Below are 20094 nucleotides of genomic sequence, written 5' to 3'. Positions count from 1 at the left end.
GGAACAAATTGTGTTATTAAGTCATTTTAACACCCAAGGCATCCAATTAAGCTACCCAATTCCCCTTATCAAAGCCACAGTTCCCCCAAAACGAGGAAAACAACTTGCATGGATGTGACTGTTTCTACAAAAATAGCCCTAAAATCAGCTTCATAGCCGTTATGTGGGACTAATGGAAATGGTGCCACAGTTCCTTTAACTAGTACAGAAACAGGAACCAGGCCATTCCTGGCTCCCCTCCCGGCCTCTGGGGCCCAGAGCCCAGCCCAGCTCGCCACACAATGGGCCAGCAGAATGAGAGGAACCTCCGGCCATCCAGAGATAGCCCTGCTGGTCAGGAACCAGAAGAAACCTGGGAGGGAGAAGAGGAGGTGGTTGTGTGTGTGTGTGTGTGTGTGTGTGTGTGTGTGTGTGTGTGTGTGTGTGTGTGTGTGTGTGTGTGTGTAAGCCTTAAGGATGCAAACCCAAGCAGCAAGGGAAAGGGTGGGGATGGTTGGTTGGGGTCAGGATGTGTGTAAAGGGGACAATGTTTGTGTCTGTGTGAAAGAAAGTAGAGCTGTTCAGATAAATGCCTTGCTCCCATACAAAAATAACACAAACGCGCGCGCGCGCGCGTTTGCGCACACACACACACACACACACACACACACACACACACACACACACACACACACACACACACACACACACACACACACACACACTGCTACTCTTCTCTCTAAGGAAGTTAAAGCTTGTTTACAGGTAATTAATGCTGGGACAGCAACAGTGGGATGCAAGGTGCATGGGGGAGTGGTTGATATAAGAGGGAAGCAGGATTGGAGAATGGCGATGGGATCAGTGGCTTTTGGACCTGGCACCCACCCTGGCAAGTGACGTGTCCTATCTGGCTTTCTTAAACTGCCTGGAGCCCCAAACAGTGAGTCAGTCCAGAGGAGCATTGGTCTCTGAACCTAATGATGGGAATTAACCCTGGGGACAAACTGGAAGAAGTAAATTACATAAGAGTGAGAAGCAGGTCGTGATGTGTACCTGCTCCCAGTTCTGTTTTGGGAGGGGGGCTAGAGGTGGTGGGGGTGCTCTTCAATAAAACACAGACACATGCACATGGCGCCCACTGTTTCCATGACAACAAGTGGAGCAGATATGCTCTCTCAACTGTCAAAGGACACGCGCACACACATATATACACGTGCAGTGAAAAGAAAAAGAAAGATTGTACTAAAGTGTTTTTTTAGCATTTCATAGGTGGCTGTCATCACCGGAGTGACAGAAGAAAGAAGACTGAAGAATAAAGAGACAATGGCAGGAACCAAAAAGGAAACAGAGAAAAAAGAAACAGGCCAGGAATGCAGGATAGATACAGCTGCTGCTGAACTTAAAAAAAATATGCTGAATATATTTTTGCACAGAAAGCCGACTTTGGCTTTGGAAGTCGTGCTTAGGAGGGGCTGCTTTATTGCCAATGATGATTACAGACACCAAAAGCAATTTTGCTAAAGCTGAATTGAAATTTTTTTTTAAAAATAAGTATGAAATCTTTTTTTTTTTTTTTCCTTTGCAACTTGTGAACTAGAGTCACTGGGCTTGGCTGGCAAAATAAAACACGGTGTCCTTGCTGCTTCCTCTTGCACAAGTGTGCCATAACTTCTGTTCTCAGACACTAGAGAGAGATAGAGACAAAGACAGACTGTCCTAAATCTAAACCTCTCAGCGTCATCTGAATTGATGGTTTTTAGGGGGTAGAGGGATGTCGACGCCACACGCCGTTACACGAATGTATAACCTACACGTATTTCTGCTTCTAAATCCGTCTGTGCCGCGCATGCATTACCCGTGTGATATGTGGTGAAAGGAAATAGATCGCTTCTGTTTCAGGTCTGTGTGTCACGTATACACCAGTGTATCCTTTCATGGGGAAATTAATACCATATCAATTTTCCTTTAGTACAGGGGCTATTTTATGGTATTGGTGGATTCATGAATTTTCTTACACTGTCATATTCATATTCCAGATTCTGATTTAATTTGCCGCGCGGGAATGAAAGCACACATTTCAAATGAGACGAAGCAATAAATTCAAAATTGCTTTCCTCACGAAGCATACACGCACACACACACAAGAGCAGTTTTGTCTTTGTTCTTGTTATATACAAAAAAACACGCACACACAACCAACTATTCTTTATCGTGAAATAAAGCAGTCTCAGCTAAGTACTCTTAGCTGCAGGGAATGTCACATTTTACAAGCTTCCATCCACATCCACATACCATGCAGTATTTTCGCCTAACCTCACAATCCCCCCTTGTACTATAATTCTCAATTATAGTAGGGCAGATATATATATGTGTGTAGTATATACTGGTGCTCACATGCAGTTGTGGTAAACGCTTGCTGTGTGAACTCCTTGACAGGGGCTGGTTAAATATAGCTTGAATGATTTCATGTGTTATTTTTCCCCAAATGCAGTTTAGCATTACTGGCTGTCTAAAAGAGGAAGAAGAAAAAAACGAGACAGCAGCTCAAGGTCTAAAAGCAGAAGCTTGTATCCGAGCTAAGCAATTTGAAACTCATAAATGTTATTCAACATTGTATATGAGTCATTTCTCTCTGTCCTTTGTCTGTCACTGCCTCCGTCTCTCACGGTTGCTTGACTCTGTGGCTTCTGGCTTTGGCCCTTTAGCAGTTTAAAGTAACTCACGGCTATGTCCTACTAGCTCATCTCTGTTTCCCACTTTCTGTTTTCAGACTCTTGTTCTCGAGCTGGCACAGGCAAACAAGGTGACATCAGATCTGCAAACACAAAAACTTCACTCTCACCATCTAATAATGTGTTCTTTAAAAATCTAAAACACAGCTATTCTATCCCTGATGCCTCAAATCCGATGAAACGTGCCCTAAATATTTCATCTCAAATAATTATTTCTTGAATATATCTGTCTCTATGTTAGACAAAAGAGAGCAAAATAGTAGATATTTTTATTCTAGAAAAGACACTTCCACTGTCTGCACCTTACATCCTCAAATGATGGATATCTAATTTTTCCCCTACTGCCTCTCCCCATTTCACCTTGCTGCACTTGTCACCGTTCACCTTTCTCGCACCCCAGTATCTGCCTCTGCTCCCCACCCTTTTTGTAATCACACTCTAATCCTTTGCAATCAATTCCCCATGAAGATACTACCCGACCCAAATAACACACACAAACAGGCAAACACACACACACAAACACACACACTCAGTGCGCCAAGCAAACAGATGTCTGCAAGACATAAAAAGCAACCAAAACCAGGATCAAAAATCATTTCAACACACTATTATTATGTTTTGTTACACGTTGGTTGGATCAGACAGACTGTGAACATCTTCGTTCATTCGAATCAAAACCACTTAAATTAACACCATATCAAGTATCAAATACAGAACAGATCGTCAAAGACAGAAAGCAACGAAATAAGTGTTAAGGAGTTGCACTGAATTATTAAAACATGTTGGCTACATTTAGGTAGAAATGTAATCCTTTTTTTATGATGGGATGAGGATGAACGTACATGTGTGCTGCGTGTGTCCCTTACCCTTGATCAGCTGGTGACTTGGGCTTGTCATTGCCCTGCCAGGCAAAAGCCCGGGGCGGTGCACGACTAATGCATTAGCGTCTTTAGCAGTTCGGGGCATCTGTCATGTGTGTGTACATGCTTTTGTGTCGCTGCATCATGTAGCCTGGGGCAAAGTGGCAAATACAAAGAGTCGTGTTTTATCTAAATATAGAAACAGATGCAGATTGTCTCCGGTTCTGCTGCGCGTAGTTTTTAACTCCCCTACTTGGTTGCTTGTCTTCATTGTCTACACTCTTTTGTTACATATGGCTGGCAATAACCAAAGCTCTACTTTCTTAACAGTTTGAGACGCCTTTCATTTTGACGAAGTGGTAAAAATGTTGCATGCTGTGGTCTTAAAATGCATTTGATGCCGTATTTTAGTATAAATGTTCACTTCATGAAATTTTATGAGACGGTGTTGTGTTACAAGAACAACACTGATTTAATAGAACATAATTGGCAGTAACAATGAGCTCAGCATGCTTTTGTTAAGTGACTAAATGACGAGAAATAGGACAAGGGTATGTGGTGGGAAAGGATGGTGCGTGTATGTTGTGTTCATTCTGACGAGGAATGGCAGCGAACGAATGTGTTTGTGTGTGTGTGCGTGTCTGGCTGCCTGTTAATATGGCATGCCACATAACGCTAAAAATATCACTCATCACATCAAACGCACACCAAGAAACTTGTAGACCACCTAACAAACACAAAGAGAGCTCTGCATGCCTTCACTTTAGATTGACAACCCTGCCATATGGTGCTGAGCTTTGTCTTTGCTTGCATATTCAGCCATTCACTGTCTGAGTTTATGAGAGACCAATTTAGCAAGCGCACACCTGTGTATTTTTAATTTTTTTTTTTTACATATGTGTAGTTCAGTCCTATGTGTGAGATAGCTACATTAGCAAATATAAAGTTGCAGCTGCACTCCAGTACATGATCCCTGCACAGCTGTGAATTATTATGTGGACAATTTAATGCTGCCAAAGAGGAAACAGGAAATTAAGATCGTACTTTTGTTGCACTGCTAAAGTGTCTGGCAAAATGTTTGTGTGCATCCATGCTCAAATAAAATTCCTACAAAGTGAAACGATGCAGTGCATCTCTGATGCTATCACCCTGAGTAGCAGCTTTATGCTCGTCACTCATAAATGCGTAGAAGAGGTGCAGATGGAGACCCAGGGGTGCAACCCAAATGCTTAAGGGGAAGGGGCTTTCCACTCACTAAAGCATCCTCAAACTAACATCTAGGCAGTAATTTGTCCTCCCTCAGGGGAGGCATAAAAAAACCCAGAGCCTCGAATTCTTTGCAGCTATGGAAAAAGTGAAGAGCGAACAAAAAAAAAAAAAAAGCTAAAATACTTTATCTCCGCCTCTAACTGAAAGTTATTACATTTTCTGAATGGTATGACTTTCTAATGGTTAGCATATGTGAATATGTGTGCACAGAGAGAGAGAGCAGTAGTTGAGGTTAAGTTAATAGCACAAGCAGAGGGGGAACTGGGAACCCTTGGCTTATAAAGGATACTTGTTTCCCTGCCTCACCGAAAACCAGATGTTGATAAAGAGACATAGGGGGAGGAGAGAAGACAGATGGGGAAAAAATTACCAACACTTGAGCCAAACATCTTGAAACATCTGCAAAAAAAAAAAAAAAAAAAAAAGGTACCTTACAAAAGGAGATGGATTTATGCTCTCTCTCTATCTTGGATTTTCATTGCTCCGTGAGAGCCTTTCTCCCTCCTGTGCTGTGCTGTGCTGCTCTCAGTGTTACCAGGACTAAAAAGTTTTGCCGCAATCTGGAGCTGTTTAAGTCTTGGAAAAAAAAAAAGAAGCTTGGATTCTTCCACAAATGGCTCTATCATGTAGAGAAGGCAAACACGTCTGCACACTGTTGGAGTCATAAAACTTCAGAGAGTGCCGCGGGATGGGGTCCACAATCATGCAGACTAACTCGATATGAAACACTATAAATGTCAAGGTACATTGCAATATAGACGCATGTGTGTACATCCCTGCACATGTGAGGCCCAAAAACATATCATTCATATCCCATTTCTAAAAGCGGAGTTCGGTTACCATGGAGACCCATCGTCTATTGCTAGTATGAAATGCGCAGCTGAGGATGGCACGTCCATATGGTTAGAGTACGACAGAGGGGAGGAACAGATGCCTTGATTAAAGGGCTGTCAATCGCAAATCCATAAGAGCAGCTGGGGTCATGGATGTATATCAGATGACACTACAGACAGCGAGCAAGCCAGACAAAAAGATATATGTTTTTATACTGTAGGCAGATATAAAAACACACACACATTCACATGGACACTTGTGAGGAGAGGGAGCTCTACAGATCTCTATCTGTTCATCGATACACAGCTACAGCCTCACAACTAATCTCCCAGTCTGACTGAACTGCGAGAGCTTTCTCCATTTTCAGAGACTTTTTATCCCTTTTGAGAGAAACAGCAGTGAGGTTGAAGCCTGTAAGTGTAATCCTCAATTTTTGGGTGGACACAACTGCCATTAAATATACTTTTCTTTTTTTAAAGATAAAACCGACTGTGGTTTTGTTCTGTTTCTGTTCAAACAAGCACGGCAGCTAGCAATGATTCGGGCCATTTAAGGTTAGACTGCAGTGAGCGGTCATGTATAGGGACTGAAATTTTATGGACAGGATGGACGGGACGCACTAGAAGTTAAACAAAATGGGGCTTTTTACTTGGCCCCATTTGGAGAAAATGGACCAGCTCCTTCCATTTTTTTATGTTACCCCCACTGTCCCTTCTGCCACTCTCCCTCTTTCTCTTTGAACCAATTTGTAAAATGGCCCTCCCTTGAAATAATTGACACTCTGCGTTTATCATTTGAGGCACCTGCTGTTGGTTTGACAACAAGACAATCAGATGGAGCGACCGGCCGTCGTCCCATTGTCCCATCTCCCTGTTTGTCTGTGACACTAACTGACAACAGCTGGAAGCCCTCTCTTCCTACAATACCCATCATGCAAGTCAAATTCAAGCACAAAAGAAAAGGGCCTCATTATTTGGCTGTAGTGGTGTGATTTTAACCAGCAAGGGGAGGAAACAATGATTTAGTTGTGTCTGCCCATGGGACATAAAAGGCTGGCAGCGACTGGACGTCCAAAAAAACAGCCGTGCACGTGATTGCTCTGCCGGTGCCGATTCTATTTCATTATGAATATTAAAGAAACACAGTGTAGATTGGTGCTAGCTGTTTGAACCTCCGCTTGTATACAAATACCAGAGTAGACCACCGCAATATACAACGCGCACGCTCCTGTCTGCTAACATGCATTTTTGAACACACAGCCTCCCACATCCCCATCTCTTCTTCTCTCTTCTACTCTCTAGATGTAATTGACTGAGCACGTCAATACTTGGAGGGAAAAAAACAGAGGGTCCACTGTCTGCATCTATTGATCTACACTTCTCTCTTTCTCTCTCTCTCCCTGTCTGCTGATCTTAATTACACTCCTTTTTACCAAGCCAGGGCTCCAATCTAGCGGCTGCCCTTTTCATAAAATGTACTGTCCAAATCCATACATCAAAATTAATGAGAGTGAACCGAGCTGTAAATCAAATATCCAAGCTGATAAGCCGAGGTGGTGATCGTAAATTACATAAGTCCCTTTTCGTAAAACAAAAAAAGAAAAGGAAAAAAGAGAGAATTATTCTCACGGGTTCATTTAGGTCAGCGTTAACAATGTGAAGTTTTTACAGAGGAAGCAACCTCAGTTTAGGTGATAAAAACCGCTAAAGCGTGACAGGGGTGAGATGATGTTTCTCACTCTCTTTGTTATCTACTTCCTCTTTCTTTGTGTCTCTCTTTGTCAATTTGTCTGATTTTCTGCCTGCCTGTTTGTTTGTTTTAAGCGCTGTCTGTCTGGGCCCACTCCACCGCCTCTCTCTCTCTTTTCTCTAATACACACACACACACACACACACACGCACACATACACAAAAAAACGACTTTTATGGTCAGGTTTTATGGACTGGTAGCAAAGCAAACTGGTCCATTCTTCAGCAATTGTCCTCTCGTGAACTGGGGAGAAAAAAGGCTCCTAATCGCACAGCTTCACAGCTCATACTTCCCATCAATCAAACCTCTCTGTGTGTCCTCGGGATTTGTGCGAGCGTTTGTGTGTGTGTGTGTGTGTGTCTGTTTGTGCTTGTAGACATTCCCACCGAATAGCATCTCAAACCTCTGCTGAATCATGAAGAAAAGCTTAGAGATGGCAGTTCAGACTCTCTTACATACAGTACACTCTGTTCCTTTTCAGATGAATCTTTACAGAAGACATAAACCACCCCCAGCCCACCAGGTCCTCTGTTTAATCTTTAAATGTAAATTGGGCGACAGGTGAATATTGAGAAGGTGAGAGATAAAGGGTAACATCACTTGGTCACTTTATCGCTGCTCCACATCACTAAGAAGCGCCTATTCAATATCATTACCTTTAGCAGAGTGTAGGGGGAAACACAGTCGTGGGTATGTCCTTTTGTATTCATTGGACATACTGTATAGACACCTGCACACACACACTCACACGCACACACACAATCACATCCAGTTGCTTATCTTTTGAAATAAGAAAAGGGGCTTGTCAGGATGGCACATTGTATGTATGTGTGTTGAGTAAGTGTGTGTGTGTGTGTGTGTGTGTGTGTGTGTGTGTGTGTGTGTGTGTGTGTGTGTGTGTGTGTGTGTGTGTGTGTGACTGAGAGAGAGAGAGCGAGAGAGAGAAGGGAAGGCAATGTGCATTAGGGCGATTACAATATCAGCCGACTCCAGATGGAGGCAGGAAAATAAACAGTGGAAGAGAAAGAGAGAGAGAGAGCAAGGGAGAGGGAGCGAGAGCAAGGGGACAGACATCATGACAAGAAGCCTAAGAGAGAGGTTCTATATGTGTGCATTTGTTTGTGTGGAGGTCTGTCTGTGAGCGATACAGTTAGAGAAAGTAGAGTTAATTAGCAACTCAATCCGCATCTGTATACAGAGGACTGAGGAAGCGCTCTGCATGTGTGACAGTGTGTGGGTTTATATTGTCCTGGATGTGTCTATTTTGAGTGTGTACTTTAAGCCCCAGAAACCTGAGTGCAATAGATACAGCTAACCATTTACCCTAAACATATGAAAAAACTACATCTCCCATGACACGGCTGCTTTTAGATTTGCTCTGGAACCAATCTATTATCAGTTCTGGCTAAGTGAAAAAGTAAGTTAAAATAATAATAAAAAAAATGCTAGAAAGGTAAAAATCCTCCATGAAAAATTATGAACTGTGAGGCCCTTCCCTGTCGGCCTCTTCTTCACTTGACCTATAAGTCTTATGTTATCCAGAGTAAAAACACGAACAAGGCCAATAAAATCAGTTTGTGGCGCTCACCGTTCACTTTGACATTAAATCAGACCCTGTAAAGGCCATCTCACAGCTACAATAAAACAAAGACCTCTTGCTTCTGTAAGCACAAGAGAGTGTGGACACACAAGCGCCGCGTATACAATGCAAACGGACACACACGCACACACACACAAACACACCTACCTGCAAGTCCTTTTTATACCACCGCTGCTCTTTCATGGGCGATGAAATTCAATAAGCAGTGAGAAGAACTGCCCTCTCACTGATAACCATCAATGGGGTTATCGATCTCCAAAAGCATTCATGCGTATGTGCATGCCCATGCACGTGCACGCACACTATAATTCACTCTGGGACTTGATAACAGACAGCTCTGAATAATCAGAAGAGATCTATACATCTTAAAGGAGTGCATGCAACACTGATTTTAGTATCTGGTTCGGCAGCTGATAGTTGCCCCCTGACTGCATTGCTTCAGTTCCAATCTGTGTCCAAGGCTCCACCATCTCGATCTTTATACACATTTCTGCAGTAACGGCAGCTGTGGTAAATGTGCACCAAAACCCAGTGAAAAGAATGACGAATACTGTAAAGTTTTTATGTTGTTCGTGGAGTTAGATAAGAACAGACCTTCTAGATTGACACAGCAGTTATGTGAAAATCCCAAGTAGTAGTAGCGCCAGGAAAGCCCACTTATTCTAAGCACTGAATTATACAATAAACAAACAACCAAAAATCTTTGAGAGCATACATAATTTAGAGCATATACTGTAGGCTGTATACAAACGAGGGAGCTTGTGTTAAGTTCTGTATACTAGAATCTGGCTCTGATAGAGCCAATTGAGAATGCCGAAAAAATTACAGGTGATCCGGGTTGCGCTGCTTTTGAAGTGGATTGTATTAAACCTGAGACAGTCAGCATATGAACTGTGTTGAGTCATCATCACTTATTCACCGTATAGCAAACCTGGACTGCATCCAAACGTCTGTGTGACACACTTAAAAGAAGTGCTTTGTAACTACATCGCAGCACTGGAGTCTCAGTGTAACTCTGTGCGAGACATGAAAAAAATCTCTCTCTCTCTCTTTCTAAAAGCAGTACTTCATTGTTTGTTGCTGTGATTTAAATATGCAGTATAAATTGCTAGGAAGCTATTACCAGCGCTTAACATGAAAAAACAGGGGAAACAGTGAAACCAAAGAGTGTGTGTGCATATGTGTGTGTGTGTGTACGATATCTATGCCACATTGTGAAAGTGTGCATGTGACACACACAGCCTTTCTCAGCATCACTTGTTCAATCTGCCAACCAGAGGTACGTCTACGTGTGATTCTCTGGCTGTGTGTGAAGGCGAGAATAAAATGGCTGCCATCATTTTTTGCAAGGCCGTCCATGTGTGTGAGCAGCGGTCTGATACATTTGACCCTATAGCCCAAGAGCTGGGAGGAGGAGAAGGAGGAGGAGGAAGGAAGGAAGGAGGAGGAGGGAGAACAGGTGTGAGGCAGGCTGGTGGCTGGGCAGATGGCCCCTGGAAGTGCAATGCTGGGGAGCATGGACCGCAGAGACTTAGCAGCTATCGTTAATACAAGCCTGTTTATACAGTGCACACACATGCAGCACGCACTCACACATGTCCAATCACGTGCGCGCACACACAAACGCAGAGATAACCTGCAAACAGCACTTATCATTTACTCTCCCCTCATCAGCAGCTTTGTTTACCTTTCATTTACCCCCCCCCCCCTCCCCCCCTCTTTATCTCTGTAAACACACACACTCCAGGTAATGGTCTTTTCAGTCAAGTCACTACTTTAATGGAAGTCCCAGTGTTAAAAGGATGGGAAACAAACAACTGATGGCATAATAAATGACAGCCAGAACAACCACATCACCTGGCATCGCCACTGCAGTAAATTATTAGACTAAACAGGGATTTAAAAGAAAGAAAGACAGAATGAAAAATAATCCTGAATCTTCATTTCAATGACTTAAAAGACTCACAGACACAGGATACACCTGCATCATGATATCCCAATAAAATATCTCTTTGAGAGGAGCATTTTTAAACTGCTGCCATACTTTGTTTTCTTGTTGATCAGTATATATCAGTGTCTCTTGCTTATTCTGTACCCGGTCGCCCTTATTTAGCTCATCTAAAGCCACCTCTGCTCTGTTTCATGCCTTTGACAGGACTTAACAAGCGCTCTCTTGGACGTCTACAAATGTGTACGATGCTGTGTGGGGAGCATTTGGTATGCCTAAAAAATGTCCAAAGCCCTATGGTTTTCCAGAAGATATTTTCCTCTCTCTCTAATCTGAGCCGTGAGAACAGTCGGGCATCGACAGCATGTTGTGCCATAGCAGCCTCCCTCCCTAACCCGCATGTCTGTTCTTTTCCCAGTCGGGGGAAAAGATTCCCACTGGAGTAAATATAGCCCAAAGCCTTTAATTTCAACCCTATGCCACTCCATTAAAAAAAAAAAAAAAAAAAGGGGGGGGGGGGGGGGAGGAATCCGTTTTCCGTTTTTGGAGATTTTCGGTTATGTGATGATGACAAAGTCGCAGCGGGTGGAGAAGGAAACTTCACATGGGTTTGAGAAGATGCGTTTGAGAGTTGTGTCAGCGCTCCGGATGATGTTTCCTTTTTTTTCTTTTTTCTTTTTTTTGTACTTCAAATTCAAAGTCTGAAATGCAAAGTCTCTAGAAATGCTTTCTAGGACTCCCAGGCAAAGATTAGAAGAAGCAGCTCTACACTGAACAGAACTGAGAGGCTCAGGCTGAGTTCAAAATCCTCACGCAAAAGTAAAACAAACAACCCCCCCTCCCCCCAAAAAAACATAAAGTAGTCAGTAGTAGGATTATTGTTGACTACTTGCAGGAAATATTTGTAATATTTGTCTCCGTTTCTGCAGTGAGAATAATAAAAATTGTGACTTTTTATTTTTTAAACTCCCAAGACGTTGTGTAATGTCTTTCGAAGATCAACACTTAATGTGAAGATTGCTCCACCTGAAACGAAGGTGATGATGAGACTTGGTCCGTAAACTTAAGTTGCCTGTTGCCCCAGAACAGCTGCGCATCTTGGGCACAAGCTCTTGAACTGGGAGCTGTTTTTTTTTTTTTTATTAAGACAGCAGCATGCTGGTTAAACAAACTAGAAAGCCAACTGTCTTCATTAATTACATTTCTAGATAATTAGCAGGCAATAGCCGGAGTATTTTCACTTTCTCTAATTTTTTGAGCGATAAATGTAATGTGAGACACATCAGCGCTGATTGCTCGGTCTTTTTCTCCCATTAGAATGAAACACGATTATGCACAAAACAAACGCACCGTTTCTATGTGAAACAGATCTGCACATAATCTCGGGCAATAAAAACATTTCTCTAACAAAAAAGAAATGCACTCCCTGGCGATTATGTATTTATTGTATTATAATTTTTAGGGGGGTTTGGACTGCAGCGCAGTCTGCTTAATTTACATTAATATATAAATATATATCAAAGTAGAAATAAAACAAAATCTCAGTTAGGTGTGTTGAGTATTTTGTGATATATTTCGTAATTCGGGCGCACACGTGTGCATACGAAGTCACAAAACACTCCAATAAGGCGTGAATTGGGAAATATTAACATTATTATTAATAGAGAGAACACTTACACTGAAAAGAGGCAGAAATTCCCACCATGCGGCACGTCGATGTGAGAGGGCTAAATAATTTCCAGTCCTTTTGACTCCGCGCAAGGTCCCCTCGATGATCCGCCTGTATCGGGAAGACGAAAACTACAGTCCAGCCAGCTTTCAGGGGCTCTGGTGGTATACTCCCAGCAGCTCAGAAATGTGGTTCAAACTCCGACAAAAGAAAGAAAAAGGGCACCTCTCGGCTTGCAATAAGTGATCAGTCACTGGGGATATGCAGTGTGGGAGAATCGGGAATCTTGTAAAAAGCGCAGAGGCAAAGGAGGAGAGATGAGAAACAGATGCAGAGGGAGGATGCTGTACTGCGCAGGGGCACCCTGTCTGAGTTCTTCTTCTTCTTCTTTTTTTAAACCCGTCTTCTTACTTTCCTCCGAAATCCCTTAAGCGTCAGTTTCGATTCCGGAAAAAAAATCAGTTTTTATATGTGAGAAAAAAATCATCCACACACCCTCGGACTCGGGCTCCTTGTGTTCTGCTTCTCCGTTGGCGTGGGGAAGAGGAGTAGCGACACTCTGCCTCCAGTCGGCGGTGCGCAGCAGAGCCAGGTGGCGATGGGCGGGACTGAAGCGCTGCTGAGGAGGGGAGCAGGAGGAGGAGGAGGTGGGGGCGACTGGGCAGCAGCCAGCATCTGTGTGCCCTAAACAGGTTGGAAAACGCAGTTTCCGGTCAGAAGTGTTTTCTTTAGTGTCTGTGGCATTAAAGGATTTTCACTTGAAGCGAGGTAGCCCCTAAAACTCCTTTCTAAAGTCCTTTAGTCATTACTGGATAGGTAGGTGATTTTCCAAGTCTGCCGTAATTTACATGCCAGTACATGTATATTCAACAGCATCATTAGCCATTGCAGTCACGATTAGCTTTCATAGTTCAGTTAAAGGGTAAGTCGGTCCAGTGTAGGCTACTCTTTTAAAAATATATCCCTGAGGCGTCATCCAAGTGCTTAAAATTCCGAGTTTTTGTTAGGATACCATGCTGAAAATACTTTGAATTTGTATTTTCAATTTGCATGTAAAATGTAACCCAAGTGAAAATGTCAGAATCTCAAAAAAACCAAAAATCTTGTTACATTGACGTGGAAAATGTTCTCTAATGCTACTAAATATAGTTCCACAGGTCTGACAGGGAAAAGGATTTTTTACTTAAACAGTGACAGAAACTTCCACATTAAAACTCTAGCTATGTTTCGACCAATGAGGAGAGCTCTCATGAATTTATGCACAAAGTAAATACCATATTTTTCTGCATTGTTTTTGCTTGTTGGAGGTTTGGCAGGTGCTCCTTTAACTGAGTCATCACTGAGCCCTCTTCTGCTGAAAGGGCACACAGCGAGGTATCAAAATGCAATTAACAGTAGGGGATAGAAACATGCATTCATTCTTCTTATCTTCTAAATAAATGATCTAGTTTTTTGTTTTTTAGTCTGGGGAGCCCTTTGACCACTGAACCACTTACACACACAGTTGAGTGTCATGGACCGAATCCAGCCAGCTGGGTGCTCGAGGACCTGGTTTACTATTGTGTGGATGTCTGAAGCCAAAAAAAAAAAAAAAAAAAAGTAGAGCTGTGTGAGCCATGTCTCCACTTTATGTACACTCTCTCTCTCTCGTTCTCTCTGTCTCTCTTTCACACACACACACACACACACACACACACACACACACACACTGCACCTCCATCTTTCTCTCAGCTGAAAAAGGCACAAGCTGGCTGGCCTGCAGTAACCTAAGGCAAACACTTTCCCGGGACCATCTGGAAATCATCTCACCCGCAGAGCCAGCGAAAGTACAGAGCAGAAGCTACGTTTACAACTCGGTGATAACAACCGGGCGACTTGAACTGCACGGTTGAACAAGTCATGCACCATTGCCTGTTCACAACATCTCATAAAGCATTCTGTTGTAATCATTTCCATTGTGTTTTATTTTATTCTGCAGTTTTTGTACACTTGTAGTCCTCTTCTATGCATCACTTAATTGGAGGACAGTGTGCTATGACGTGACAGTGTAATGTTGTGTTGTGTCACATTCTGATTTAGGTTGAAATCATTGGCCATTTTGGATCATCTGGATTTTGGAGCATCATCATAACTTACTACATTTGTCAGTTGTGTGCTGAATGTAAAGCATTTAGCGAATTGTTAATGTGAAGCTTGTGAATTCCTCAATGCAATCACTGTGTGGTAAAAATGATGCCATTAACGGCAATCGTTTGCAATAGTTTTTCTTTGAGTTTTTTTCTTTCTCACTTTTTTCTCTCTTCTTACTCTCATCTCTCACTTCTCATCTGCACCGTCTCAGGAGTGGGTTGTGTTCTCAAAGGCAATATCGACAGATAGTGTCACTAGCACTCGTGCTGTACTTACATTTTTGCATCTAGGTCCTTTTGCAAGCTTCTGACAAAGGCAATGGGCCAAGACGAGTGATAGGATGTGCGAATAGATATGCTGAAGGTGAGGAATGGAAAGGTAAGGAAGTGATATTGAATGATAATGAGACAGGAAAAGAAAATGAGACGTAAGTCACGATGACGGAAGGAGGTTCTGTTGTGAGCGCATAGCTGAATAAGATACACCAAAGGTCAGAATAGGTGCAGAAGAAAGGTGCCCACTCGAGGTGAGCAACCTAATGTGGTCAGAAAAAGTGGCAGAGCTGTGAGGATGCTGTCACTCCTCGCCTATTTGTGTTCTCTAGTTTGCTCCCAGAGAGCAAGTTCTCTCATGACAATCACAGTGAAACATCTTGACAGCCGGAGGTACAAGGATAGGCGTTGAGGAAACCTGCAAGGGAAAAGAGAATAGGGCAATGATCCGTGTATGCGTGTGTGTGTGTGTCCTGTGATAATGGTGTGCGAGAGCAGGAAACACACAGTGCCTGTTTTTGCCGCAGGGGTTCCTGGAAGTCAGCCGCCCAACGTGATCGGCGACATACATAAACACACATGCACGCACACACATACACACACAGGATACCTCGCCTTTGAAAGGGAAAAACATGCTGCGTCTGATACATGTGGACACAGACAAGCAGACTTCCTGCATTTTCCCACCTACTGGGCGGCCACCTGTAACACAGTCACACACACACCCACAAACTCTTACAAACAAACACACTCACACACATATAGGTGGGGACAAAGACAGAATGAAGCAGATATAAGCTGAGAGTTGACAGTAAACAAGTGCTATTCAAATCCCATTTATTAACTGGCATTTGATCAACAACGCCTGAAGCCAAGCAGGCCACCGTCAACATCATTAACATAGCTGCTGACAAAGGCAAGAGGATAAAAGGAAGACAACAAATTAAAAGAAAGTAGCTGACTTATTTAGACTTATTTGGATCATTAAGATAAACAGGGTGAGGGCCTTTTATACCATAAGGTTATATAATGGGATTGCTTGTTAAGGATGTGCTTAAATTATGTGAAAAGCAAGAATTCTCCTGAGAACATGGCTTTGCTTAATAAACACACAAATCGCAAGCACCCCCCCCCCCCCCCCCCCCCCCCCCCCCACACACACACACACACATATATGTAAATATCAATAATACGCACAAAACACAAAACATCCACTCAGGTCCAGGTAAGCAAAGGCTCTGGTAAAGGGGCCCTTTAAAATTCAACAATCTCCCCATCAAGGGCATCTTCACATGCACGTCTGGGTAGTTTCCAGTGGAGCTGCTATTCCACAGCATTCTCTGTTTTATTTGATTCTGTTGTGTCATGTTTTGCCTCTATGATGCACCCTGCACAATTCTCTACTGAGTCAGAAACAGTTATCTTTCAGCTTCATTTTCCATTTAAATAACAGGACGAACTCAGTCTGACAGGTGGGGTGAACGGCAAATGGACAGATTCTTATGTAGCGTGCTCTACTCTCCCGGAGTACTCAAAGTGCTCTATACAACATGCCACATTCAATTGGGAAAGGGTGTTGTGCCCGCTGCAGGTTGAGAATGAGTTGCTGCTCCAACTGAGGGAGTTCAAGTATTTTGGGGCTATTTCTTGATGGAGGGAGAACTACAGCGCAGTAGAATGACAAATGGATTGGTGTAGCACCTGTACTAGATGGACACATGGGGAATGAGCTTTCTCTGAAGAATATCTGGGCTGTCCCTTAGAGATAGCGTGAGGACCTCCATCATCTGGGAAGCACCTGGAGTAGAGCTGCTACCTCTTCACACTAAAAGCAGTCAGCGGAGGTGGCTTTCTCCTATAGGTGAGATGTTTTGGGCATGTTCAACTAGAAGGATGTCCTGGGGTTAACCAGGAAGCTCAGGAGAGATAATATTAGGTTGGAAATACCTCAGTGTCCCACTAGAAAAGCTGGAGGAGGTGTCCGGGGAGAGTGACTTCTGGGTATCTCTGATTAAATTGCTACCCTCATGATCTGGAGACCTGATAAGGAGCATAAAATGGACAGATATCGGAGGTTTGCTGTCAAGTCAGTCTTGGACTGACAGTGAATCTTGAGATAATCAGCTCAGTATAATGTTGGTCAGTTTTCTTCTCGTGTAGTTTCAGTTAAAATTCATACAGCCTTCCAAAATTTTTACCTAACATTGATCATTGGTTTGACAATAGCAATAATTAGCATTACGACTTGTGTGCATTTAAAAGCTGTAGCCATGGTTTATATAATGTAAACTACAGTCCTTAACTTTAAACCTACAAATCTATGTCAATGTGTTCATCAAATGTAATCCAAAGTAAGTGAAATGATCAATATAGTTTCTTGTGTTGTTAACAACACATGCAAACAGACTCCAGTCCAGTTTTGCACAACACTTGTACTGTAATCACTCACACAACATCGATCAGACTGGGAGACTAAGAGAGATTTAATTTGTGTTCTTTATGAATAGCAAAATTCCTCTGCAGATTGGATTGTCGTGAACAATTCTTTTACAGGAGAAATAATGGGTTCGCGAGCAAGTAAATTCTGTTGTAGAGTCACGTCCAAGGTAACAGTAACTTTTAGAGTTGTCCTCAAGTGATTCAGCATCGTGTGAATATTTGATGAATTTGTGGCATTGATGGAGGCAGGGAGTGCAAACTTGTCAAGGAAAAAAAGAACATGGCTTTTGTTGAATGCCCTCGCGAGTTTAATTGGTTGGAATGTGCACATTAAAAGAGTCAGGTGTTTTGTTAACTGCCTCAAAATTAATATCTAAAATATTTGGGGATATTTTGCTTAACCTGAAATATTACTGACATATTGCATGACTCCTTCATTCCATCATTTAGATGCTGCTCACATTTTTATCAACACACACAGAGTTATTTTTTCTTTAGCAAAACATTCAAATACTTAGATATGACATGGCATGCACATTATTTTGCAACTGAAAATGTAACTGGAAAACGCTAAATTAAATTTAACCAACAAACAAAATCCGATCTCTCCTTTGATAGAGATGGAAGTGCATTGTGAGAGGGAGGAATAAAGAGAGAGCTGCATAATGGTATATCAGCTGCAGTGCAGCATCTTATGCAGGTACGCTGTCTAGAGAGGCATCTTACACACTCACTTGGGTATTATGGAATTCTACCCGCCTTCTGGCTCATAGCAAGGAGAAGAATTAAGTAGGCGAAAACTGACAACCCCACTTTCTTTCATGCGACTGTAAATGAGTGCCTCTAACTTCTATGGGAGACTGTTTAAATATCCTGACAGCATGCAGACATTCAAGGCAGTAACTTTCAAATCACACAGCAGATACTGACACATCATTGTGTCATGCTATATTAAAGGACAATCTTTATCTCTAAGGAAGAAATGGATAGTAGCGAAAAGATAAAAAAGCAGGGACGTCTCACACAGTGTGTGACAGTGTATCGGTATATTGTGGCCAGTTGTGGACTGAGCAGAATCATTATTTAAAGACTTTTTTGAGTTGTCATGTGCCCTTGGGTTTATTTATGGTGATTGTAAAGGGGCCTCTAGGATGGAGTACAAAGAAACTGCTCCCACAGTACTTTGCAGGAAACATCCTTCAAGCCTTATCTGAGAATCTATGTGAGCCTTGCAGACTTGGTCACAATCTGATGTGATGACTCAGGAGTTAGGGCAGGCAGGACACTAGTCAGCTGTGGTAAAGGCTGGAAATGAGAGATTCTTAAAAACTACTTTACTGCGGTTGACTAGTTTTCTGCCTGGTCTAACTCCTGAGTCATCACATTAGCCAACTACCCGCTAACCAGAACCCCAGATGCCTATAAGTTGCTTGCCACCAGCCTATTAGCCTCCTAGCCCTCAACTCCCTTGGAGTCAACCAAGACAGTGCACATAGACACAATAGATGAGAAGGAAGCATGAAGAGTGCCTCTCCTGCTCCTGTGTCAGTTGATATTTTTCCCCCTTCTCGAATTTGTTTGATGGTTGACACAGATCACACTGAGTAGGCTGAAGTCTGCTTTGTTCCGAAGTGATAATTGGTTGAAATTTTGTGTATGTGTATGCTCAGTTTTTAAGTCTTAATTGGTGAGTGCCTATTGGACTTTAAATTGCCTTTAGTTATCCTGCTAGCATCACTGTATTGTCTTTGTGTGCATCAGTGCCCAAAATGGCAGATACATACTTCTGCCTGGGCTAACAATCCTTTGAGTTTCTATTGTTTTCCAAGTGCACTTGATCTGAGCATGTGAAAAGATTACATCTCCCTGCTTGTTTGCCACCACACGTTCTCTGTCTTTGCATCTATCTCCTCCTTTTCTTGTCACTTCTGTGTTCCCTCTGGTTGTAGAAAGAAAAAAGAAGACTTGACAACTAAGACTAGAGACAAGATGCGAGAAATGTTCTGTTGCTTTCCTCATCAGTGGGTCTGACAGAATGTCTGCTTTTTTTTTTAAGCGAGCAAAACCTCTGAAAGTTTAGACTGGATTTTACTCTTGGGATGATGGAGTGGATTAATTTGCCAGGACAGGACCGTGTTTTAACAACTGCAAATGCGCTCAATGACAACTTTACAACACATCTCATATGAAAAGTTCTCTTGTATAGCCAAAAAAAACCTAGATACCTATCCTTAAAAATTTATGGGCACCATAACTCAAAAAAATATGCATTAATAGTTAATGGACATGCAGAGCTAAATTATACAAAAGATAAAAGCGTACTCATAGTTTTCAGTTACATAAAAGTAATTTCTAAAAATGCTATACATGCATTTTTACATCTCTGAACGCTGACCCCTGTAATTCTTAAGCTGCTTTTATGGTTACCTCATTGGCTGTTGGACACACCAGCAGTTACAACATCACAAATCTGCAGCCATTCAATTTTTTTTTTCTGGAAAAAAAAAAAAAAGACTGAAAACCACCTGAAATGTAATATACAACAAAACCATAAAGTCCTTAGAAGAATCAAAGCTGCTGCTAGCAGCAGTGTGGAGGAACAGCATGGAGAAC

The 20094-nt window shown here is 42.4% G+C and overlaps 1 protein-coding gene across 5 annotated transcripts in view; it reads right to left on the bottom strand.

Annotated features, from left to right (window-relative positions):
• runx1t1 (RUNX1 partner transcriptional co-repressor 1) overlaps window positions 1-13210 on the bottom strand; it is a 57088-nt gene extending 43878 nt beyond the window's left edge. For all 5 annotated transcript variants that reach the window (XM_085395996.1, XM_085395992.1, XM_085395994.1 and 2 more), the window contains exon 1: window positions 12649-13210. Coding sequence is in view for 4 of the 5 variants with exons in the window: in XM_085395992.1 (XP_085252118.1) it covers window positions 12649-12676 (28 nt within the window). In the remaining variant the exon portion in view is untranslated. The remainder of the gene's footprint in view (window positions 1-12648) is intronic.
• Window positions 13211-20094: the final 6884 nt, after the last annotated feature.

The sequence above is a fragment of the Rhamphochromis longiceps genome, linkage group LG22 (genome assembly GCF_057381845.1).
Source record: "Rhamphochromis longiceps isolate RC_006_pf linkage group LG22, R_longiceps_female_GT1.1, whole genome shotgun sequence".
Taxonomy (NCBI): domain Eukaryota; kingdom Metazoa; phylum Chordata; class Actinopteri; order Cichliformes; family Cichlidae; genus Rhamphochromis; species Rhamphochromis longiceps.
This window is presented reverse-complemented; position numbering and strand designations above follow the sequence as displayed.